The sequence below is a fragment of the Pseudogymnoascus verrucosus genome (genome assembly GCF_001662655.1).
Source record: "Pseudogymnoascus verrucosus strain UAMH 10579 unplaced genomic scaffold scaffold_12, whole genome shotgun sequence".
NCBI classification, from domain to species: Eukaryota; Fungi; Ascomycota; class Leotiomycetes; order Thelebolales; family Thelebolaceae; genus Pseudogymnoascus; species Pseudogymnoascus verrucosus.
Genome location: NW_017263663.1, coordinates 170253 through 188915, shown reverse-complemented (window position 1 = coordinate 188915; position 18663 = coordinate 170253). Strand labels below are relative to the sequence as shown.

At 51.1% G+C, this 18663-nt stretch overlaps 6 protein-coding genes across 6 annotated transcripts; 2 read left to right on the top strand and 4 right to left on the bottom strand.

Annotated features, from left to right (window-relative positions):
• Positions 1-1610: 1610 nt before the first annotated feature.
• On the bottom strand, positions 1611-3884 carry VE01_03086 (uncharacterized protein). The gene is made up of 4 exons (XM_018272584.2): positions 3534-3884; positions 3410-3437; positions 2824-3352; positions 1611-2772 (listed from the first exon to the last, which is right to left on the bottom strand). The coding sequence occupies exons 1-4, from the start codon at positions 3713-3715 to the stop codon at positions 2108-2110; spliced, it is 1404 nt and encodes a 467-aa protein (XP_018132156.1). The 5' UTR covers positions 3716-3884; the 3' UTR covers positions 1611-2107.
• Positions 3885-4027: 143 nt separating this feature from the next.
• VE01_03085 (uncharacterized protein) lies at positions 4028-5225 on the bottom strand. Its single transcript, XM_059463505.1, has 4 exons — positions 4695-5225; positions 4607-4638; positions 4466-4547; positions 4028-4411 (listed from the first exon to the last, which is right to left on the bottom strand). Exons 1-4 carry the CDS (start codon positions 4788-4790, stop codon positions 4385-4387), a joined length of 237 nt encoding a protein of 78 aa, XP_059319851.1. The 5' UTR covers positions 4791-5225; the 3' UTR covers positions 4028-4384.
• Positions 5167-8488, top strand: VE01_03084 (uncharacterized protein). Its single transcript, XM_018272582.2, has 3 exons — positions 5167-6366; positions 6499-6645; positions 6703-8488. The coding sequence occupies exons 1-3, from the start codon at positions 5494-5496 to the stop codon at positions 8362-8364; spliced, it is 2682 nt and encodes an 893-aa protein (XP_018132154.1). The 5' UTR covers positions 5167-5493; the 3' UTR covers positions 8365-8488.
• Positions 8489-8854: 366 nt separating this feature from the next.
• On the bottom strand, positions 8855-10500 carry VE01_03083 (uncharacterized protein). Its single transcript, XM_018272581.2, has one exon. It carries the CDS (start codon positions 10090-10092, stop codon positions 8872-8874), a length of 1221 nt encoding a protein of 406 aa, XP_018132153.2. The 5' UTR covers positions 10093-10500; the 3' UTR covers positions 8855-8871.
• Positions 10501-10683: 183 nt separating this feature from the next.
• Positions 10684-11929, top strand: VE01_03082 (uncharacterized protein; the record flags this gene model as incomplete). The annotated part of the gene is made up of 2 exons (XM_018272580.2): positions 10684-11007; positions 11103-11929. Exons 1-2 carry the CDS (start codon positions 10836-10838, stop codon positions 11927-11929), a joined length of 999 nt encoding a protein of 332 aa, XP_018132152.1. The 5' UTR covers positions 10684-10835.
• A 647-nt stretch (positions 11930-12576) lies between these two features.
• Positions 12577-18578, bottom strand: VE01_03081 (uncharacterized protein). Its single transcript, XM_018272579.2, has 2 exons — positions 13779-18578; positions 12577-13726 (listed from the first exon to the last, which is right to left on the bottom strand). Exons 1-2 carry the CDS (start codon positions 18318-18320, stop codon positions 13559-13561), a joined length of 4710 nt encoding a protein of 1569 aa, XP_018132151.1. The 5' UTR covers positions 18321-18578; the 3' UTR covers positions 12577-13558.
• Positions 18579-18663: the final 85 nt, after the last annotated feature.

Here is an 18663-nt window from a genome sequence, read left to right as displayed (position 1 = left end):
TGGGTGTGGGGCTGGTTGGTTGGCTCTCGGTAGTATCGCAGTTCGCAGCAGTCGTGAAGTCGAGTGAGTTTCGGTGCGCCAACAGAGGGCAGAAGGGTCACTGTAAAGTATAGACAATAGTTAACCTCCTCTCCGCGCGCATTCAGAGAGTTTCGTTGAGTGGTTTCGCTGGGAATAGTGGTGATAGTGTCGTCGATTGAAGAGTGGTAGTTGTAGTTGTAGTGAGGTACCGTGCAAGTTCGTGCAGTTCCGCCTCTTCTGTGGTTCGAGATCACTGAGTGCAAGGCGAAGGTTGGGTGGTAGTGAGGCTAGGCTTGTTTGGGGATGGTGGGGATGGTAAGCGAGATCAGTGGGATGGGGGCGTGGAGACCTTGGAAAATCGTGAGGATGGACGGGAGAAGTATGGAATTGTTGTAGACTGGAAATCGGAGGTTATACTGTGTAAGTACGAGTTTTATTTGTTATATTGTGATTATCAGAGTCTTATATTACAAAATATATATTTATTTATATACGAAAGAATCTCAATACCTTGCTTATGCTGCTTTCGTTATACTGCTCCATACTTCCCCTCTTCAGATCTCCCTCCCCAGACTGGGCGGACGACGCGGGCGCACCTTATCTCACTCTCAGGGGGGGTTCTTCTTCTCCACCTCCCTCCTCTATCCATCAAGCCTCTTTTTGATCAGATAAGATCCCCAGCCCAGCACCGCATCATCATCGTCATCAACCCAGGATCCCACAAGATGCTTGCCAGTAGCAAGCAAGCTTACACCAACCACCACACACACTCCCAACTGTCGTCGCGCATCCCCCGATTTCATTTACCATTCCCGTACCTCGGCCCCAAACCCGCATCCCCCATCATCATCATCATCATCATCAACAGCGCATCATCTCAGTCAAGTGGCTGCTGCGTGAAAAAGGTGTCGTGCATCCCTCACATCGCACCACATCTCTAGCTCGAACCCTTTCCCCGCAAATGGGGGGAGAGTGTCGCTTAAGTCAGGGGTCACCTCCACACACCACACGTCAAAGTGGCACCGATTGAGGGACATGCACTATCGGTAGGGCGGCTGGGTTGAAGGGGTCTGCGGTATTGTGCGGGTACACGATGGGATGGGATGGCGATGGTGATGGGGAGGATGTGGCGGTTAGTATGGGATGATGGGAATGGAGTATGTAGGGAGGGAGAAAAACTTCACTTCATCGATAGGTAGGTCGTTGGTGAACGTCGCGGACGGTATGACGGCATTATCTTGTACCAGCAGGAAGCGGTGGAGATAGACTGTGGTGATCATTTCTGTCTAGAATTAAACAACGTTGGACGACTAGTTGCATGCAGCTTCACGTTTCACACCCGCTACCCAGTCGTCGTGGCTGAGGTTGCGCGACCTATCAGTGGTTAGACAGCATCAGATAGAAGTATGAACCACTCACCTCCCTCCACAATCGAAGTAGTTATCAAACCCATCATACCCCAAGAAAATCACACATCCTCACCAACTAACTCACATAATAACCATACAACCTCCAAATACCGTTACAATATCATTCCCATTCCCACCCCCCATCTATCTAGCCTAAGCTACCCACCCCCCGTCCATCCCATCCCATACAATACAACCCGCCTGAGCCACTCTCCACGCATTTTCCGCCCCCTCATCCACCATTCCATCCTTCCCCCTATCGACGCCGGTGTTTGGGGACAACAAAAAAAAGCAAAAAAAAACAAATCCCATCAAATGCAAAGGACCGGCAAAAATGTCATCAACGCTCCATCTATGCGAATGCTATGCAGATTGTACATGTTTGCCCCCTGTAGTAGTGGTGGTGGTAGTAGTGGCGAGAGAGAGAGAGAGAGAGGATGGCGGCAAAAACAAAAAGAAGGGGGGGTTGGTGAGGGAGTACAAGCGAGGAAGTGGTATGATGGTGTGGTGTGGGTATGTGTATGTGTATCGGTAATGTCGTGCGGCGAGATCGACGGAAGAAGCACAGTCGTCATCAAGCGCCTAGGTGCAGCAAATTGCCAGATCGAGCGAGAAATTTTTGCAAATCCCAGCTTCATCTGAAGACAAGGGACAAACAAGACTTATCATCAGCGCACCTACGACGCCTCCTGGGGACGAGGTCCTCCACGGTTCCCCCCGAAACGAGGAGCGCCACGGCCACCACGTCCACCCTCGCCGCTACCGCCGCGTCCACGGTATCCGCCACGGCCTCTATATCCCTCACCTCCCCTCTGGCCACGTCCACCACGGCCCTGTCCATCACGGTTACCGCGGTTACGCTGCACCTCATGGAACCCGTCTCCAGCAGGTGCCGCAGCAGGAGCCGCAGCAGGGGCAGGAGCCTCGGGCTGCTCATCCGCCCAGCTCTGGGTGTTTGTTGGTGCAGCGAGGGTAGCGTCGATGCCAGTCTCGGTCTCGACAGCGTCGCGGGGGAGGCGGACATCAACCCACTCCGAGGAGGCGGAGAGGTCGTTGGCGCTGTTGTTCTGGTTATCCCAGTTCGACTCTGCGGCGGCGTTGGCGCCGTCGCCGAAGCCGGAGTTGGTGGGGAAGTCGGCGGGGGAGACGGGCTTGGAGTCGCCGTTGGTGGTTAGGTCGGCGGTGGGGACGGCGTCGATCTCGGTGAGGCCTGCGTTGGCGATGGTGGGGTCGGTGCCGATGGGGTATTCGGTGGCGACGGTGCTGTCTTCGGTGGGTTGCTCAGTTTCGTAGTCAGTTGGGGTGGCGAGGAAGTCAATGGCGGCTTGTCTGATTTGTGCGTCTGTTTGCGTTATTAGTTGTGAGCGTTTGACGGGGGTGTGGTAAAACTTACAGGTAGTGTTGACCTTCTCGCCGTTGATTGACAAAGCCTGCTCCTCTGATCCCTTAATGAGCTTCTCCATAGCGACAACCGCAGTCTCGTCCCCAGTGTAGACCTCGACCAGGGCACCCTCCAATGCCTGGTTCTCATCCAAGGTTTGGTCGACATCAGCAGCCCTCCTCGCAGCGGCCAGACGAAGGAACTTCGACAGGAGGAGCAGGTTCTGGTGCTTCTCTATGAGTGCATCAGCAATTGCCTCCGCCTTGACCGCAGCCACTGCATCAGCCAGCTCCTTGCTGCTCTTGTCCGTCAACTCCTTCTCGATCGCGGACTTCTCGGCTTGCGCACGAGCCTTGTACTCCTGGTCGAACTTCTTGTACTGGGCGATCTGCTCCTCGAGTTGGGCGAGGGAGGCGTGGAGGGATGGCTTCTTCAGGATCTGTGCCTTTTGGTCGGCGTTGATCTTGCGGGTGGCTACCAGTTCGTCGAGGGTCTTTCCAGGGTTTTGTTCGAGGACATTGTCGACCTTGGAGGCGTTTGCCTATGAGGTTACGGGTTAGATCGGTACGGCTTTCAGAGTAGAAAACAGGAAACTTACAATCTTCTTGTTGACATTTCGGATGCTCCTGATGAAGGTGTTAGTTTCAGTGTGTACTTACAGCATGGTGGTATAGCTTCATGGGAGGTGGCAAAGAAACTGAGGTGAATTCAGGTACACCTACTTGTAAAGCTCCTTGATGTATGGGCTCTCGTAGGATCCGTCGCCATTGGTGCTCTCGGCAGGTGTGGCAGTCTCAACATGTGTAACAGATGCTACAGCAGCAGCATCGGCCTTGGCCTTCTTCTTCTTCGCGGATTTGGACTCTGAGCGGACATCTGGGTTTTGGATTGCGGAGGTGGCCATTGTGTCTACAAGGCTGAGACGAAAGTGTAGAAGGTTTGTGAGGTTTTGTCGGGTGTTGTGAAAGGAATGGTGTTTTGAATTGTACAATAACAGAACTGAAAGATGTATTTCAGATCGGTGATACTTTGTTTCTAGGAAAGTTTTGTGGAAGTTGACGAGTAAATCAGGGTGCAAGTTGTTTGTATTTCAGGATTTGAAGGGTCATAGATCTAGTTGCTTCCGTTTACCCCAGACTTTCTGGAATGCACTAGTCCACATTTGATCACGACCAACAAAGAGATCACCGAAATAGGAACAGATGAGATTCAGCAATGGATAAATAAATGTGATATATTTGATATAGCTATTATTTTACATTAATATATATTATTTCAACACGTTGTTCCTGACGTTTACGGATTATATCGCGTTGTTAGACGTGTGTACCTTGCCATGTCATCGATGGAGGCCAACGGTGGCGAATTGTGGGAAGCTGTACCAAAATGGTGTGCCAATAACTAATCTATCATAATTTCTGTCGTAAACAACATCCAGTCTATGCTGGTTCCTTTCAATGCCTGGGTATCTTTTCGCCTCCTGAACGCCATCTTCCCTTCAATCCATTGTCCCCGTAATAGTCATGCCCCTCCACTCCGTTTCCACCACGTTGTCTCTGTCGCGTGCAGCGTCTCAGCCCTTGAATTTGTGCAGCGTCGACTGCTAATTGTTAGCTAATGATGGCCAAGTGGCAGGTATAATGGATAGTCGTGCCTCTGTGACCTTCTTCACGTTCTTTGCTGTGATGCCGCGATCGCCTGCCTGTTTCGCATTGATGCCGGCTTCCTTCATCAACCTTGAATGGGTGTCAGTCGCGAATTCTCGATAAAACACAGCAGATGGGCAGTGGCTCACGTTTGTAAGAAGAGCGCGTAGTCGAGAAAGACCTTGAGGAAGCAACAGTTAGCTACAGAATCTCTTTGATAACCAGACAGTCGCGTACCAGCACATCAGCATTCTTGCTCACGTTCTTCCTCGAGTGAGCCTTGACGATCTTCTTGAGCGTCGCTCTTGGATATAACTTCTGGCCTGCCGCCATATTTGATCAGGCTGTATGGTTAAGTAATTGTTTTGCGGAAACCGTCGGTGTTGCTTAGGCCGAGTTAGAAATGGAGAATGGAGAAGGCACGGGTTGATAGTGGACTCTTTTCAGTGGTTGTTGGTCGTGTTGATTCGTGTTTACTCACAACGTTCCATCGCAGCAAGTGGGCCTTCGCCCCTCAGCCTCGTCCCTTGGGTCACTAGTTGCGGAAAAGCGGCCGCAACAGCCAATCGGAACGGATAAACAGCTTCTCGTATACCGTACTACCACATCCCACTATCCCACCTCCGGAGCCTTGTGAAGGAAAAGGGAAGGAGGGAAGGAAGGGAAGACAAATATTCATCTTGCCAGCTTCCTATTTCCACTATTTGGGATAATCTCTTTACTCCAACTGCCCCCTTCGTATATCGCACGTGATAATTAATATTTATGTAAAAACGGAGAAGGAGAGAAGGACACGGAGACCCGAATAGAGCGCTTACGTGACACAAGAATTCGTGATTCGGAGTTATAGATAGTCCAGGAGGACCCCTCATTCCTGAATTTGGAGATCCCGTCGTCATCCTACCTGCCATAAACACAAACAACGAGGCTGCCCCGCCATCATCAACTTTCAACTTTCACCCATTTTCCCATTTTGTTTCTTCAATTCCAACTCCAAATTTCAATAATATACCCAGGCAACCCCTCTTCAATCAACATGGCGGACACAAGCCCAGCGAGTTATAAAGACGTGCTCCCAGATACCATCAAGCCTACGAACTATGCCATCTCCCTCTCCAACATTGCTCCCGGCGGTGCCTTCACCTACCAGGGAACCGTCAGCATCTCGGCCAAGATCCTGAAGCCAACGAAGAGCATCACCCTCAACTCTATTGAGCTCAAGGTTCACAGCGCCGAAGTCATCGTCAACAACAACAAGACCCAGCAAACTATTCCAAACATCGATGCCACCTACGATGTGCCCAAGCAACGAGTCACTCTCGACTTTGCCGGAGATTTGCCAGCCTCAAACGATGCCGTTATTGTCATCAAGTTCGAGGGAATCCTCAACGACAACATGGCTGGCTTCTACCGCTCAAAGTATAACCCAGTTGTGCCGGCTGCTGCTTCCGTCGTAAGAGACGGCGACAACCACTACATGTTCAGCACCCAGTTCGAGTCTTGCGATGCTCGTCGGGCATTCCCCTGCTTTGATGAGCCCAACCTCAAGGCCACATTCGACGTCGAGATCGAGCTCCCAGAGGACCAGGTCGTCCTGAGCAACATGCCAGAGAAGTCTGTCACAAAGAGCAAGACGGAAGGACTTAAAGTTGTTTCTTTTGAGCGTACTCCTATCATGAGCACATACTTGCTCGCATGGGCCGTTGGAGATTTCGAATATGTCGAAGCCTTCACTGACCGGAAGTATAACGGAAAGAACTTGCCAGTTCGTGTCTATACCACAAAGGGCCTGAAGGAGCAGGGTAACTACGCTCTTGAGCATGCTCACCAGATTATCGACTACTTCTCTGAGATTTTCGGGATCGACTACCCATTACCAAAGGCTGATCTGTTGGCCGTGCACGAATTCGTAGGTCTTCTCCTCTCATAGTGCTGTGCTTTTCTCCCTAACCAGTTTGTCAGACTGCAATATGTACCCCCGTTTCTTTTCAACCCTGCACATAATTTCATTTATAAGAACCAAGCTGACCATGGTTGCTAGTCTCACGGTGCGATGGAGAATTGGGGTCTCGTAACATACAGAACTACGGCCGTTCTCTTTGATGAGAAGACCTCAGATGCAAAGTACAAGAACAGAGTGGCGTATGTCGTTGCACACGAGCTGGCCCATCAATGGTTTGGCAACCTTGTAAGTTGGAATTAACCATTGCCCTGGCTGAGGAATTAAATTTAATGGGCATAATAGGTCACAATGGACTGGTGGAGCGAGCTGTGGCTCAATGAAGGTTTTGCTACCTGGGTCGGCTGGTTAGCAACCGACAAGCTTCACCCAGAGTGGAATGTCTGGTCACAATTTGTCCAAGAGGGCATGCAAACCGCTTTCGGCTTGGATTCTATCCGAAGCTCCCACCCTATCGAGGTTCCTGTTAAGGATGCACTTGATGTCGACCAAATCTTCGACCACATCAGCTACCTCAAGGGCAGCTCCGTTATCCGCATGCTAGCATCTCACCTGGGACAAGACAAGTTCCTGGCAGGTGTCGGAAACTACTTGAAGGCCCATGCATATGGCAATGCTACGACTAACGATTTGTGGTCTGCTTTGAGTGAGGTCTCTGGCCAGGATGTTCCCAAGCTCATGGACCCATGGATCCGTGATATCGGATATCCTGTCGTCACTGTTACTGAAGAGCCAGGCCAGATTTCCGTAACCCAGTCCCGCTGCCTCTCAACAGGGGATGTCAAGCCCGAAGACGACAAGACAACCTGGTGGGTCCCACTTGGCCTGAAGAGCAAGTCAGGCTCGAAGGCGATCTCCTTCAACACCAAGAAGGCGACGATCCCCGACATCGATGACAGCTTCTACAAGCTTAACGACGAATATGCTGGATTCTACCGCACTAACTACCCAGCCTCCCGCCTTGCTACCCTCAGCAAGCAGCTTGACCTCCTCTCGATCAACGACAAGATCAACCTTATCGGTGACGCGGGTGCTTTGGCTCGTTCAGGCGATGCCCAGACTGCTCCTCTTCTGTCCCTCATTGAAGGCTTCTCTGCCGAGACCAACTACCTTGTTTGGTCTCAGGTCATCTCTTCCCTGGCCACCGTGAAATCGGTTTTCAGTGAAGACGAGAACATCTCCAATGCGCTCAAGAAGTTCACCCTGAAGCTTATCAAGCCCACCGTCACCAAGCTTGGCTGGACCTTCGCTCCTAATGAGGACCACCTTACAGGTCAGCTGCGAGCACTTCTCATCAACGCTGCAGGTCTCAACGGCGACGAGGACGTGATCAAGGAGGCCCAGCGCCAGTTCTACGCCTACGCCGTCGGCGACGCCTCAGCCATCCACAACTCCCTCCGCAGCGCCGTCTTCCAGATCAACGTCAAGTACGGCGGCCGCGCGGCCTACAACGCCGTCAAGGCCGAGTGGGCAAACACCACCTCCATCGACGGAAAGGAGACCTCTCTCCGCGCCCTCGGACGCATCGAGGACATCAAGAACGCCGAGGACGAGGACCCACTCGCGCCCAACTTGCTCAAGGACCTCCTTGACTTCATGGCCTCCGGCGTCCCAACACAGGACGTGCACACCCCCGCGGCTACTTTGGGTGTTAACCCAAAGACCCGCCTCGGCCTGTGGACCTACATCAAAGAGAACTGGGAGCCGCTGCGTGAGCGCCTGGGCAAGAACATGGTTGTGCTTGACCGCTTCTTGAAGCTGTCGCTGCAGAACTTCTCGGATCTCGAGACGGAGGCTGATATCGCGGCGTTCTTTGCCGAGAAGGATAACAGGGGCTATGACCGCACGCTGGGTGTGGTCAGTGATAGCATTAAGGGAAGGGCTAGCTATAGGCTTAGGGATGCGGGGCCATTGCTTGAGTGGCTTAAGGCGAACCAGTATGCTTAGATATTAGATGGTTGGAGGGGAGGGGAGGGTAGCTTATGATTACAAGGGGGTTAGCTGGATTAGCTGGAATGGTAGCTTATGATTACGAGAAGATTAGCTAAAACTGTAGCTAATAACTATAGCAGATTAAAAGACGCTTTTATCACACTGCAATACCAACTCTGGAATTTGTGCTTACCCATCAGCGCTTTTCGTTCCAACTCCGAGTTGGAACGAACTCCGAGCTGCCTGAAACCCTGTGGACAACTTATTTTATATCGCCTACTTTGTAGGCAGCAGTTTAGGTTCTGGATTTGGCAGACACGACTAGCATTCAAAAGATTCGTAGAGCAGGTGCGGTCCTTCCATGGTTTGGTAAACAATGCCTGGTCGCTCCTTACGCAATAGTCGGGTCGCGATAGTCGCTGGATATTGCAATTACTAGCAGACATGTTCTAGAGAAATGAAGTCCAATTAAATGATAAAAGTGGTGTAAATTAATATTCTAAATGGTGACTCTATGATATTCTAAATGGCAGCTCTATTTGCCAGCTTCTCAATGTTCTTCTCGTTAACCAGGCAGAACCTATATCTTGGCTTCCCCTCCTCGAATTCGACAACCGCTTTGTTCGCCTCTGTCATCGGAACCGTCTGGATCCATGGCTTCACCTTCTTCTCCACAGCAAGTTGCATCATATCCTCGATATCCTTCGGTGTTCCGATCAAGCTTCCACCAAGCTTGATGCCCTTCACAATAAGAGAGAAGGCGCTGATAGGCGGCAAGACATCCTCCGGTGCACCGACCTGGATGAACTGTCCCTTTGGCGCGAGCAGCGACAGATACTCCGACAACGGCATATTCGGCGACGAAACAGTCGAGATGATCAGATCCAACGTCCCCGCATTCTTCTTCGCCCAGTTCTCATCCTCCGTCGCAATGAAACCCGTCGCGCCCATCTTCTCCGCATCCGCCTTCTTCGCCGAAGTCCTCGAAATAGCAACCACCTTCTCCGCTCCCAGCGCCTTCGCAAACAGTAACCCGAAATGTCCAAGGCCACCAACACCCACAATACCCACCCTCTTCGCCGTCGTCCCGCACCCATTCCTCTTCAGCGGCGCATAAACAGTCACACCCCCACACATCATCGGCGCCGCATCCTCCGACTCCAGCCCCTCCGGGATCTTCACCACAAAGTGCCCCGGCGTCCGGCTGAAATCCGCATACCCGCCATAACTCTTACTCCCATCCGCAAACCTCGATCCATACGTCATAACCATATTAGGACAATGCGTCTCCTCGCCCGCAGCGCAGTACTCGCAGTCATCCCTCAGACAGCTGCCTGATTGCGCGCCGACGCCGACGCGGTCCCCGATCTTGATCCCGCGCTCCTTGGCGGCTTGCGAGCCGACCCGGATGGCCGTGCCGATTATCTCGTGCCCGACGACGCAGGGGTAGGGGGTCTCGCCCCAGCCGGAGCGGAGGGTGTGGATGTCTGAGCCGCAGATGCCGCAGTGTGTGATTTGGATGTCGATGTCGGACTCGGTGAACGGCTTGGGGGTGTAGGGACCCCAGGTCATGTTGCCTTCGGCGGCGGAGGCGTCGTGGCCGAGCCAGCCGTTGAATTCGGGTTGTGGGACCATTTTGGGGAGGTTGGAAGAGATCTTAAGATTTGATTTGAGGATGATAGAAGATATGAGGATGGTAAGAGATTGCTTGTTGTGAGAGTAGTGAAGAGGACTGTTTGGCATACGGTTTGAGAGAATCTTCCTACCTATATATACAAATGAGAATATAGGAGAAGGAATGAAATAGAAGCACAAGTTTCACTTTCTCCCCGATATCATACCGCTCACTTCTTGGTTCTTCTCCATTATTGCTTGGTAAAGTTTATATCCGTCCTCTTATCGCCGGGCACTATCTCCAAGACCGCGGCAGTTGCAAGATTTCGCTCCATTTCCAAGACGGTGGAGCCTCAATGCGTCGCCGCCTACGTCAATCTCCCTTTCTTGCTTATAAATACAACGGGCCATCATATCGGCAGCTGGCGGTACGGATATAACAGAGCGGCACATCGATCCGAGATGCATGAAAAAGACCTCGGTCGTTGGGAAAACTGGAGATGCGCCAAAATTCCAGATATGGACACAGGGCACGGGTTGATGTGGTTGGCTGGCCTGCCGCGCCACAGGGGTTTAAGCCACATGGTTAAAGAAAGTTCTGACGCGCTAAGATCTCACGCTAATGCAGGCTGCTGACGGTCGCACTAACCATCTTATGTCACGTGATATGGAATCTCCAACATCCAGCGGTGAGGATTACTGATAGGAGACGCGCAACAACAAGCTTAATAATGTATAAAGTGGGGCGTAAGCAGGTCGCATAGATATATTACACTACGTGCTACTATCTGCGCTGGGCTACGAATTATATCTCAAAGGAATGCTCCCTACTGGCGCGGGTAATCCACATAGATCTCGACATTATCATTGTCATGGAGACAGTTCCGGCCTGGGTAGCTGGGGAGGAGGCAATGACACCAATGATACCACTAGTGCAGATGAGGCAGCAAGCTATGATCTCCGTCTCGGAGGAGGACTGGGTGGGAATTACAGACCCGGTAGAGAGGAGGAAAAGGCAGAATCGGATTAATCAGCGGCTCTACAGTGAGTTGTGGCACGGAGATGCTGGGGTCCTTGCATGACTAGCGGACGGGTGCGGCGAGTATAGACTTGGCTAATGCAGTCGTGTTACTATGTAGGGCGGCGTCATCAAACCAACTCATCTCGAGGCAAAGTGTCTGAGACCAAAACCAACGATGTTGGAAATCAAACTCCAAAATCCAAGCCAGACGATGACGACTTCAAGGCAGATTCACCAGGCACTAATCTAGTGGTGACAAAGCTGCCCCAAGAAGACCCAGCCCTAGAGATTGTCAAGCAACATGATCCCCCCGACTTCCAATGGCCCACCTCAGTATGCAACTTCACCTCCTCGGAAGCCCACCTCCTAATCCACCGCTTCGAATCCTGGGCCGGCCAAATCCGCCGCGCCGCACACCCCACCCCATCCCACCTCCCCATGCTCATCAAATTCAACGTCTGGCGCGCCCTAGTCTCCAACACCTTCACCCTCGGCCTAACAATGGAGCAAACAGCCGACGACGACGCCCTCTCCCCCTTCACCACTAACTCCCCCTTAATCCACTCCCACCTCCCCGCCGCACTCATCCCAACCGCGCTGCAGAAGCGCATCCCTCACCACCCCTGGATTGACCTCCTCCCCTTCCCGCGGATGAGGGAGAATCTGATCCGCGCGGGCGACGCGTGGGATGAGGAGGGGCTCTGCGGGGATATGATGGGGTTCTTCCATCAGGGGACTGGGAGGGAGGGCGTGATTGTTTGGGGCGAGCCGTGGGATCCGAGGGGGTGGGAGGCCAGTGAGGAGTTTTTGGAGTATTGGGGGTGGGCGATTGAGGGGTGTTGTGAGATTGTTGAGTCGACGAATTATTGGCGTGCGAGTAGGGGGGAGAAGCCGGTGAGGGTGCTAGGGGTGGGGAGTAAGCGGGTGAATGAGATTTTGGATTGATTGGAGGCGTTGAGTCTTCCCTCTCTTGTTTGTTGCCCTGTGATAAGTCTTGATTCCAATGTACTTCGGGCTACTGTCGTCGTAATTTCCCATCCCATATCTGCCAGATCCATCACATCCTCCAACAACATATCAGACCCTCCCTTACACCCACGGGTCCTGGCTGTGCTGTTGTACTCTCTGCTCTTGTGTGAGGGGGGAGGGCGATAGGGGGGTTAAGCTAGTCAGTCCTACTCCAGCTGAGCCGATGGGGGTGAGTGGTTGGATTACCATTAACACGTAGCCAACTGATAAGACCCGAGGGCGGGAATCTGTAGGACAGTGACTGAGCAGTTTACAAGAGCGCATAGGCACTATTGTCAGTCAAGTCGGCTCATAGAAACCAGGAATGAACTTGGAATCTTGATTACTTCTTGAAATTACGGTTTTGCGAAGATTCAGAAGTAAAAAACGAAGCTCGACATATTCAAAATTTAGGTGGTGAGATATATACAGGCTCGATGCGAGTAATGTTGCGCAGGTTTGGCGCTACTGGAGTTAGTAGTGCGCGGATTCGCAAAAGTGAGGCTGGATGCGCTTCGTGCGTAGGTTTCTCAAAAGTAAGGCTGAATGAGGCTAAAAATACGCAGAATTACTCAAAAATGGATCTTAAGATATTTTACAAGCTCGATGTCATCAATTTTGGGTGGATTCTCAAAAAATGAAGCTCGAGATATTCACAATTTGGGTGGTGAGATATCTACAAGCTCGATGCGAGCAATATTGCAATATTTGCGCAGGTTTGGCGCTACTGGAGCTAGAAGTGCGCGGATTCGCAAAGGTGAGGCTGGGTGCGCTTGAAGTGCGTAGGTTCTAGCAGCTGAATGCTGCTAGAAGTGTGGAGAATTTCTCAAAAATGAACCAGAAAAATCACTCAACAACAATTGAATTTCCATTCGCTATGCACCTCCTCTCTTCAGAAACGAAAAAATAAAAAACAATTCACTGCAAAAACCTCGTCCTCTAAAAGTACATAACATCCATGCACGCATAACCGTCATTACTACATAATCCCCCTCGCCACCCGGCGCACCCCAACCCCAGTCCGACCCCCCAGCTCTTGCAAAAAGACGGTGAATATACGAAACGACTTGGTATCGAGGCGTGGAAAACGTGTGGCGCGTTGGAGATAAAAAGGTATGGCCGGAGGCATTCAAGCCTGTGTGGCTCGTAGAGTGACCATGCGAAGAGATTATACGGCTTTTATCCGAGTTTCGTTGCGTGAGAAAATATAATAACAGGTGTGTAAATGACCAGCTCGAAGGCGTGGTCGGTGAAAAGAAGTAAATGTTGGTGAAAGTTGATAAGAAGAGCAGCCGGTTTAGGGACGACGCAATTTTCAGCGCCCTCGACAGATCCAAGCAAGCAAAGTATATAACTATGCCCATGCCCAAAGTTTTGCAATCGCCTGAAATCCTGTAGCATGTAGCTACAGTGCTCCAAAGATCTAGAACAAAATGCACGACGCCTGCTAGGTGGTCTTTTATCAAGTTTCGTAAAATGTGGCCATTTATCGTAGTTCTTGGAGGCAAAAATTTGCTTCAAATACTAAGCCAGGTTGGATGGCGGCGGCGAGGCCAAAGAAAGCCATTAGAAATTGCGCTGCATGTTTTCCATGATGCGAGTTGTAACTGTGACGAGGGTATGGAGGCGCTTGAGAAGAGGATCATGGGCCGACGCTTGGCTGACACGCATGAAAAGGTGCTCGAAGCGATCCTTCAGGAGCTCCATGAGAGTTGCACAGGGCTTCACGACATCCTAGAAAACTGTTAGCTTTGTCTATACATCTATAGGCACCATTTGTACTTACGGGGTCAATCTCTTCAGGTGAGAACGACTGGTAGATCTGCAAGATCGTCTCCAGCCATTGGATGCGCTCCATGAGCGATGGGCTGTCAAATCTCTGTGAGATTGTCGCTGCGGTCGACAGGCTCAGAATTGGTGACACTTCGCGCATGAAACCCGGATCGTACTTCGAGAAATAGTTATCGAAGATGTCTTGCATAACCTGGCCGTTGTTGAGCTTGATCCAAGTCATCATGGCAGTCTCGAATTCTCCGTCGCTCATCAGATGTCCGATTGACTGGAGGCTATGCTCGTACAGCTGGCTGTCAGAGTCAAACTGCTCCAAGTTCGAAACCGGAGATCCCTGCGAACGAGAGGTAATTGTGGCCTCTGGAATCGATCTTTGAGATTCAACTGTTTGCTCAATGTTTGACTGGGGCGCGCTATTGCTGCCTCTTAAAACAGCAGCTTGGAAACCTTCCTGGGCAGAGGCCATCGTAGAGATCATCTCAGTCAATCCCTCAATAACCTTCGACAGCTTCGAAATCTCATCGCTGTCTGACTGGCGCTGTCTCTCCAGATTGTTGATGCGCTCTGAGACTGTGCGCTGGATATCAACGGCACTCTTTTGTGCGGTTCTGACGGCAAGTGCGTTGAATGATGGGACGATTTCATTCTTCATAACCTTAGCAAAGTTCTCTTCGACTTTGAAGGCAACCTTCTGTACAACTGCCGATGAAATAGACTCAGTGAGGGACACCGCAAGGGTGCTCGAGATAGAGTCCGTCATGGATCTCGAAAGATTTCTCAAGAAGTCAGGCTTCTCGAGAGCCTTTCCAAGTGTTCCTGGTAGAACGGCCTGAACCTCTTTCGAAACAGAGGCTTGCACCAAAACGCCAAGTTTGGCGGACAAGTGGTCGTGAACGTTCTTGGAGACAGCCTTAGAGACGGAATCCGTGATGGAAGGAAGAAGGATCTTCTTTGTGTTCGTCTCTACGATCGAACCCAAAGTCTTGTCGACGTTCTCGCCAAGTGTGCTAGACACGAGGCGAAGAAGGGCGACTTGCTTCTCTTCTGCCGCTGCAGCCTGGGCCGTTTTATCGGTGTCAAAGCTTTGATAGATCTTGTCGATTGAGGAATTAAGCTGGCGTGCCATATCAGAGATACTGGCATCAACCGTCTTCAGCGCCTTGTTGATCTGATCTTGAGAGACGACGCCAACCACTGCATCAGAAGTTCCATTGGCGATGGCCTTGCTTGCTGCAGATGAAGATTCAGAGACAGCATCAAGCTGGCGAGCTGCCGCAGCAGCAGCCTTCTTCTTCTTCTTCTTTTCGACCTTCTCAGTTCCGCTTGTCTCTTGGCCTCCATTGGTGAGGTTTTGAGCTTGTTCAGCTTTCTTAGCTGGTGCCCCAGGTACAGCTGCAGGCTGCTCGGCATGGTTGTTTATCGCAGCCGCCTTTCGTCCGGTTTCCTTTGCCATTGTGGGGGCCTTTGGAGTAATCGGTACTGATGGAGTAGTTGCCGTGGATACAGATGACACACTAGGTTCTCTTGGGGCAGGTGACTCGATTGGCTTCAATTCACTAACAGTGATGAGACCTTCGTCGACAGCTGATGCAGGGTTCACAGCTCTGTTATTGGAGTCCCAACCAAGAGTTTCGGGCTTAACTGAAATGCAAGTTACACCAGTAGAGTGCATAGCATAAAGCTCAAATAGTGTTGTGTCTGGCTTCGCTGGGTTGAGTGTTGCGGTAGGTTGCAAAATATCCAAGCTGCGGAGGTCACCTCGAGCTCGCTTATCAGATCCTTCCTTTGTTTCAAGGCTCTCAGAGAATAGGTACTCGCGAATACCACTCATAACAGCCGTGGATTCAGGGCTTGGAAGCGTCGTATCTTTCTTCACAAGCTTCTCAATAAATTCAGATTGAGAAAGCGACTTGGGAAGGTTGTATTTTGGCGCTGACACGTGGATGAAATAGATCGAGTTTCTTGTTGGGTGGCCGACGACAATTACACCAGTAGGCGCGTGGTAAACAACACTACAAGCGGCGTCCGACTCTTTGTCGTGTGGCAAGTGCAGCTCTTGCACCGGCTTACCTAATGCAAGATCCCAAAGTTGCAGCGTATGGTTCTGCTTCATGCCCACAATCAAATATCTCAAGGCACAGCCTTTCACGTACGGGCGAACCTTGTCAACAAAAATGACAGATGTAGGCCAGGACTTCTCGGTAGCCGGAGTTGTAATTAATGTCATCAACGGCTCCTTAGTTTCGATCGACTGGTTCTTGGGTTGGTTTTCAGAGGTGAGTCCACGGACATCCCAGAATTTAACCCTGCCAGCCTTATCCAACGACACAACAGTAGTATCGTCCTGACTGAAAGTGAAGTCCTTGGCAGCCTTTCCGGTATCAATCTTCAGCGTCCGCTGGCTGAGATATTTCTCAATATCGACAAAACGATCAGGCCCGGGCTGTATGAATCCGCCCCCAGTGATCAAATAGGGGAATATGATGTGGATCGATTTTCCACGACCAACAGCAAAGAATTCAGGGTGTACAGAGCTCTTTCTAGCTCTGGTCTTCAGAACACCACCTGGGTTCTCATCACCGGGAGACTGAATTGGTGGCAAAGCAAAGCTAGTCTTAGCATTGAACTCTTCAATCTTGTCACCACCAGTGTCTTTAACTGCGGCCCAGTAAACTGTACCACTGCATCCTGTGCCAATGACCGCCTCAGATCCATCTCTGTTTGAGGTCGATGCTGACACGTTGAATACTTGGTCTCGAGTCTCATCAAAGATCTTCCTGTCTCGGCCACTATCCTGGCGAATAATGCGTATGCCTCCATTCTTGGACATAGCAAAGACAATGAAGTTGTTGGTAGCAGTGACCAAAGTCCTATCATTCTGATCAAAGACCTTTCTTAGACGAGCAATAGCCATAGCTGATTCTGGGTCGAATGTAGGACGGTCCACTTTGCTGTCTGATTGCAAAGTAATGGCAACCCACGGCTTCAGTGGGAAATTGTAAATTTTGATGTTCTTGCCAGAATCCTTCTGATCAGCTGGATTAAGTGTTATAGCATCGGCATCAGCACTCTCCCAGCTATCGACAACAGAGTCTTGGACTGTGTTGCTGACGACTGATTTTACAGTGGTCGATTTGACAGCATCTTGAGCCTTGGTGCTTCCGTCTTTCAGGAAATCTTGCTTTTCGATGAGAGATGCTAGTTTATCAACGCTGTCGTCCGCAGCAGCAGAAGCTTTAGCAGCTACAGAGTCGTCAGGGCCGAGGGATTCCGACGCGCTATTGACAGCACGAGCCAATGCCTCGCTCACTTCCTTGTCGGCCTGATTTCCGGCCTCGTTTAAAGCTTGTGACACAGTCTCTGTGGGCTGTTTGGCCGAACCAATTCCAAATTTTTGAACATCAGACGGCCCAGGTGCGGTTGGCACCGTTTCTGTGGGGCCAAGTTTTCTCTTGGCGTGAGCAGGGCTGGGAACAGATGGTGACTGATCGTGCTCCTTGCGCTTCTGGTCCAAAGTCTCGCCAGTAGTGTGTCGGGGGGGTTTCAAAATTTGTACGGGGGCTTTCGTAGGAGCTTGTTGCGCAGCTGCAGCAGGGGCTGGTGTGCGATTGCGTGGCGAAGATGCAGCCAACTGCTCGAACGGGTTGACATAGTTGAAGAGAGTCTTGGTATTCTTAATCGGTTCCTGAAGAACCTGCGGTTGGGAAGTAGGGCTAACAGCTTCTACAAAGACATCTTTCGTCGCCGCAGTAGTTTCAATCACATCTTTTGGAGCAGCTTTTTCAGCCACTATATTCTCACCAAAAGATCCTCTAACCTTTGCAGGAGTAATCACAGGCTTGTTGTCAGACTGTGCTGGCTTTGGTCGGTTCAAAAGCTGAAGAAGGTATGCCTGTGTATCTGCCGGTGTGTCTGGAATTTCAGACGCGGAGGTCGGCTCGCGAGTAAACTGAGTTTGTGGTGCAGATGGAACTCTCTTGTTTTCCTGCTTGCCTACGGAGCCCATAAGTGTGGCGAGTAGGTCCACGGTGCCCCGGTTCTCTGCGGCTGGCTGTTTCTGATGGAGAGATACTGGAGGTGGCGAAATTGGCTTCGCGTTTGCTGGAGAAGACGCAGCTGGCTGGCTGAACTTCAGTAGGTTCAAGAGGTTCGCGGTTCGGTCTGCGTTGCTGGCACTGGCATCGTTCAGGATGGCCATTGGCCTCGATGGGCCAGTCTCCGACACCGGGCTCATGACCGATGAGGAGTGGTGAGGCGACTGGTTATTGTAAATCGGTGGAGTCGGCATAGCCGACGAGACAGAAGGGTGATGATACCCGTGAAGGTGCGAAGCCTGCGATTGGGCGTAGTATGGGTTTGATTGCGATGCCAGCTGTTGGGAAGCAATTTGGGTCAGGAAGCTTGAGCCTGGTGCCTGTGGCGTTGGTGTCGAGCCAGAGCTTGCATTCCTTTGACGGAGCTGCGCAATTAGTGACTCCATACCGCCACCCTCTGGACTATCGAAGCCACCGCCTGGATTGTTCGTATAACCTGCCATGGTGGGCCAAGGTGATTCGATTGGGGCGCAAAACGCGCAAATGAAGGATGAAAGTTGGACAAAATTGCAAAAACAAGTGTTGTCCTTAGATAAATATCCGTTGAATGGTCGTTAGGCCAGGGTCTAGAATATCACACAAAACAATTGAAGCTGTTGAATACTGGCAGACTCTATCTGGCAACTAAGAGAAGATATCTTTGTGCAGAAATAGCTTGTTGGATCAAACAGTTTGGTTTTGGTTTATGGATTGTGGTTTTGGAGGTTGATAGCGAGCTTGACCCCAATGATGATATTTCTGCGGTCCAGTAAGAAGCACAGACCACAGAGTGCTCTTAGCCGAAAT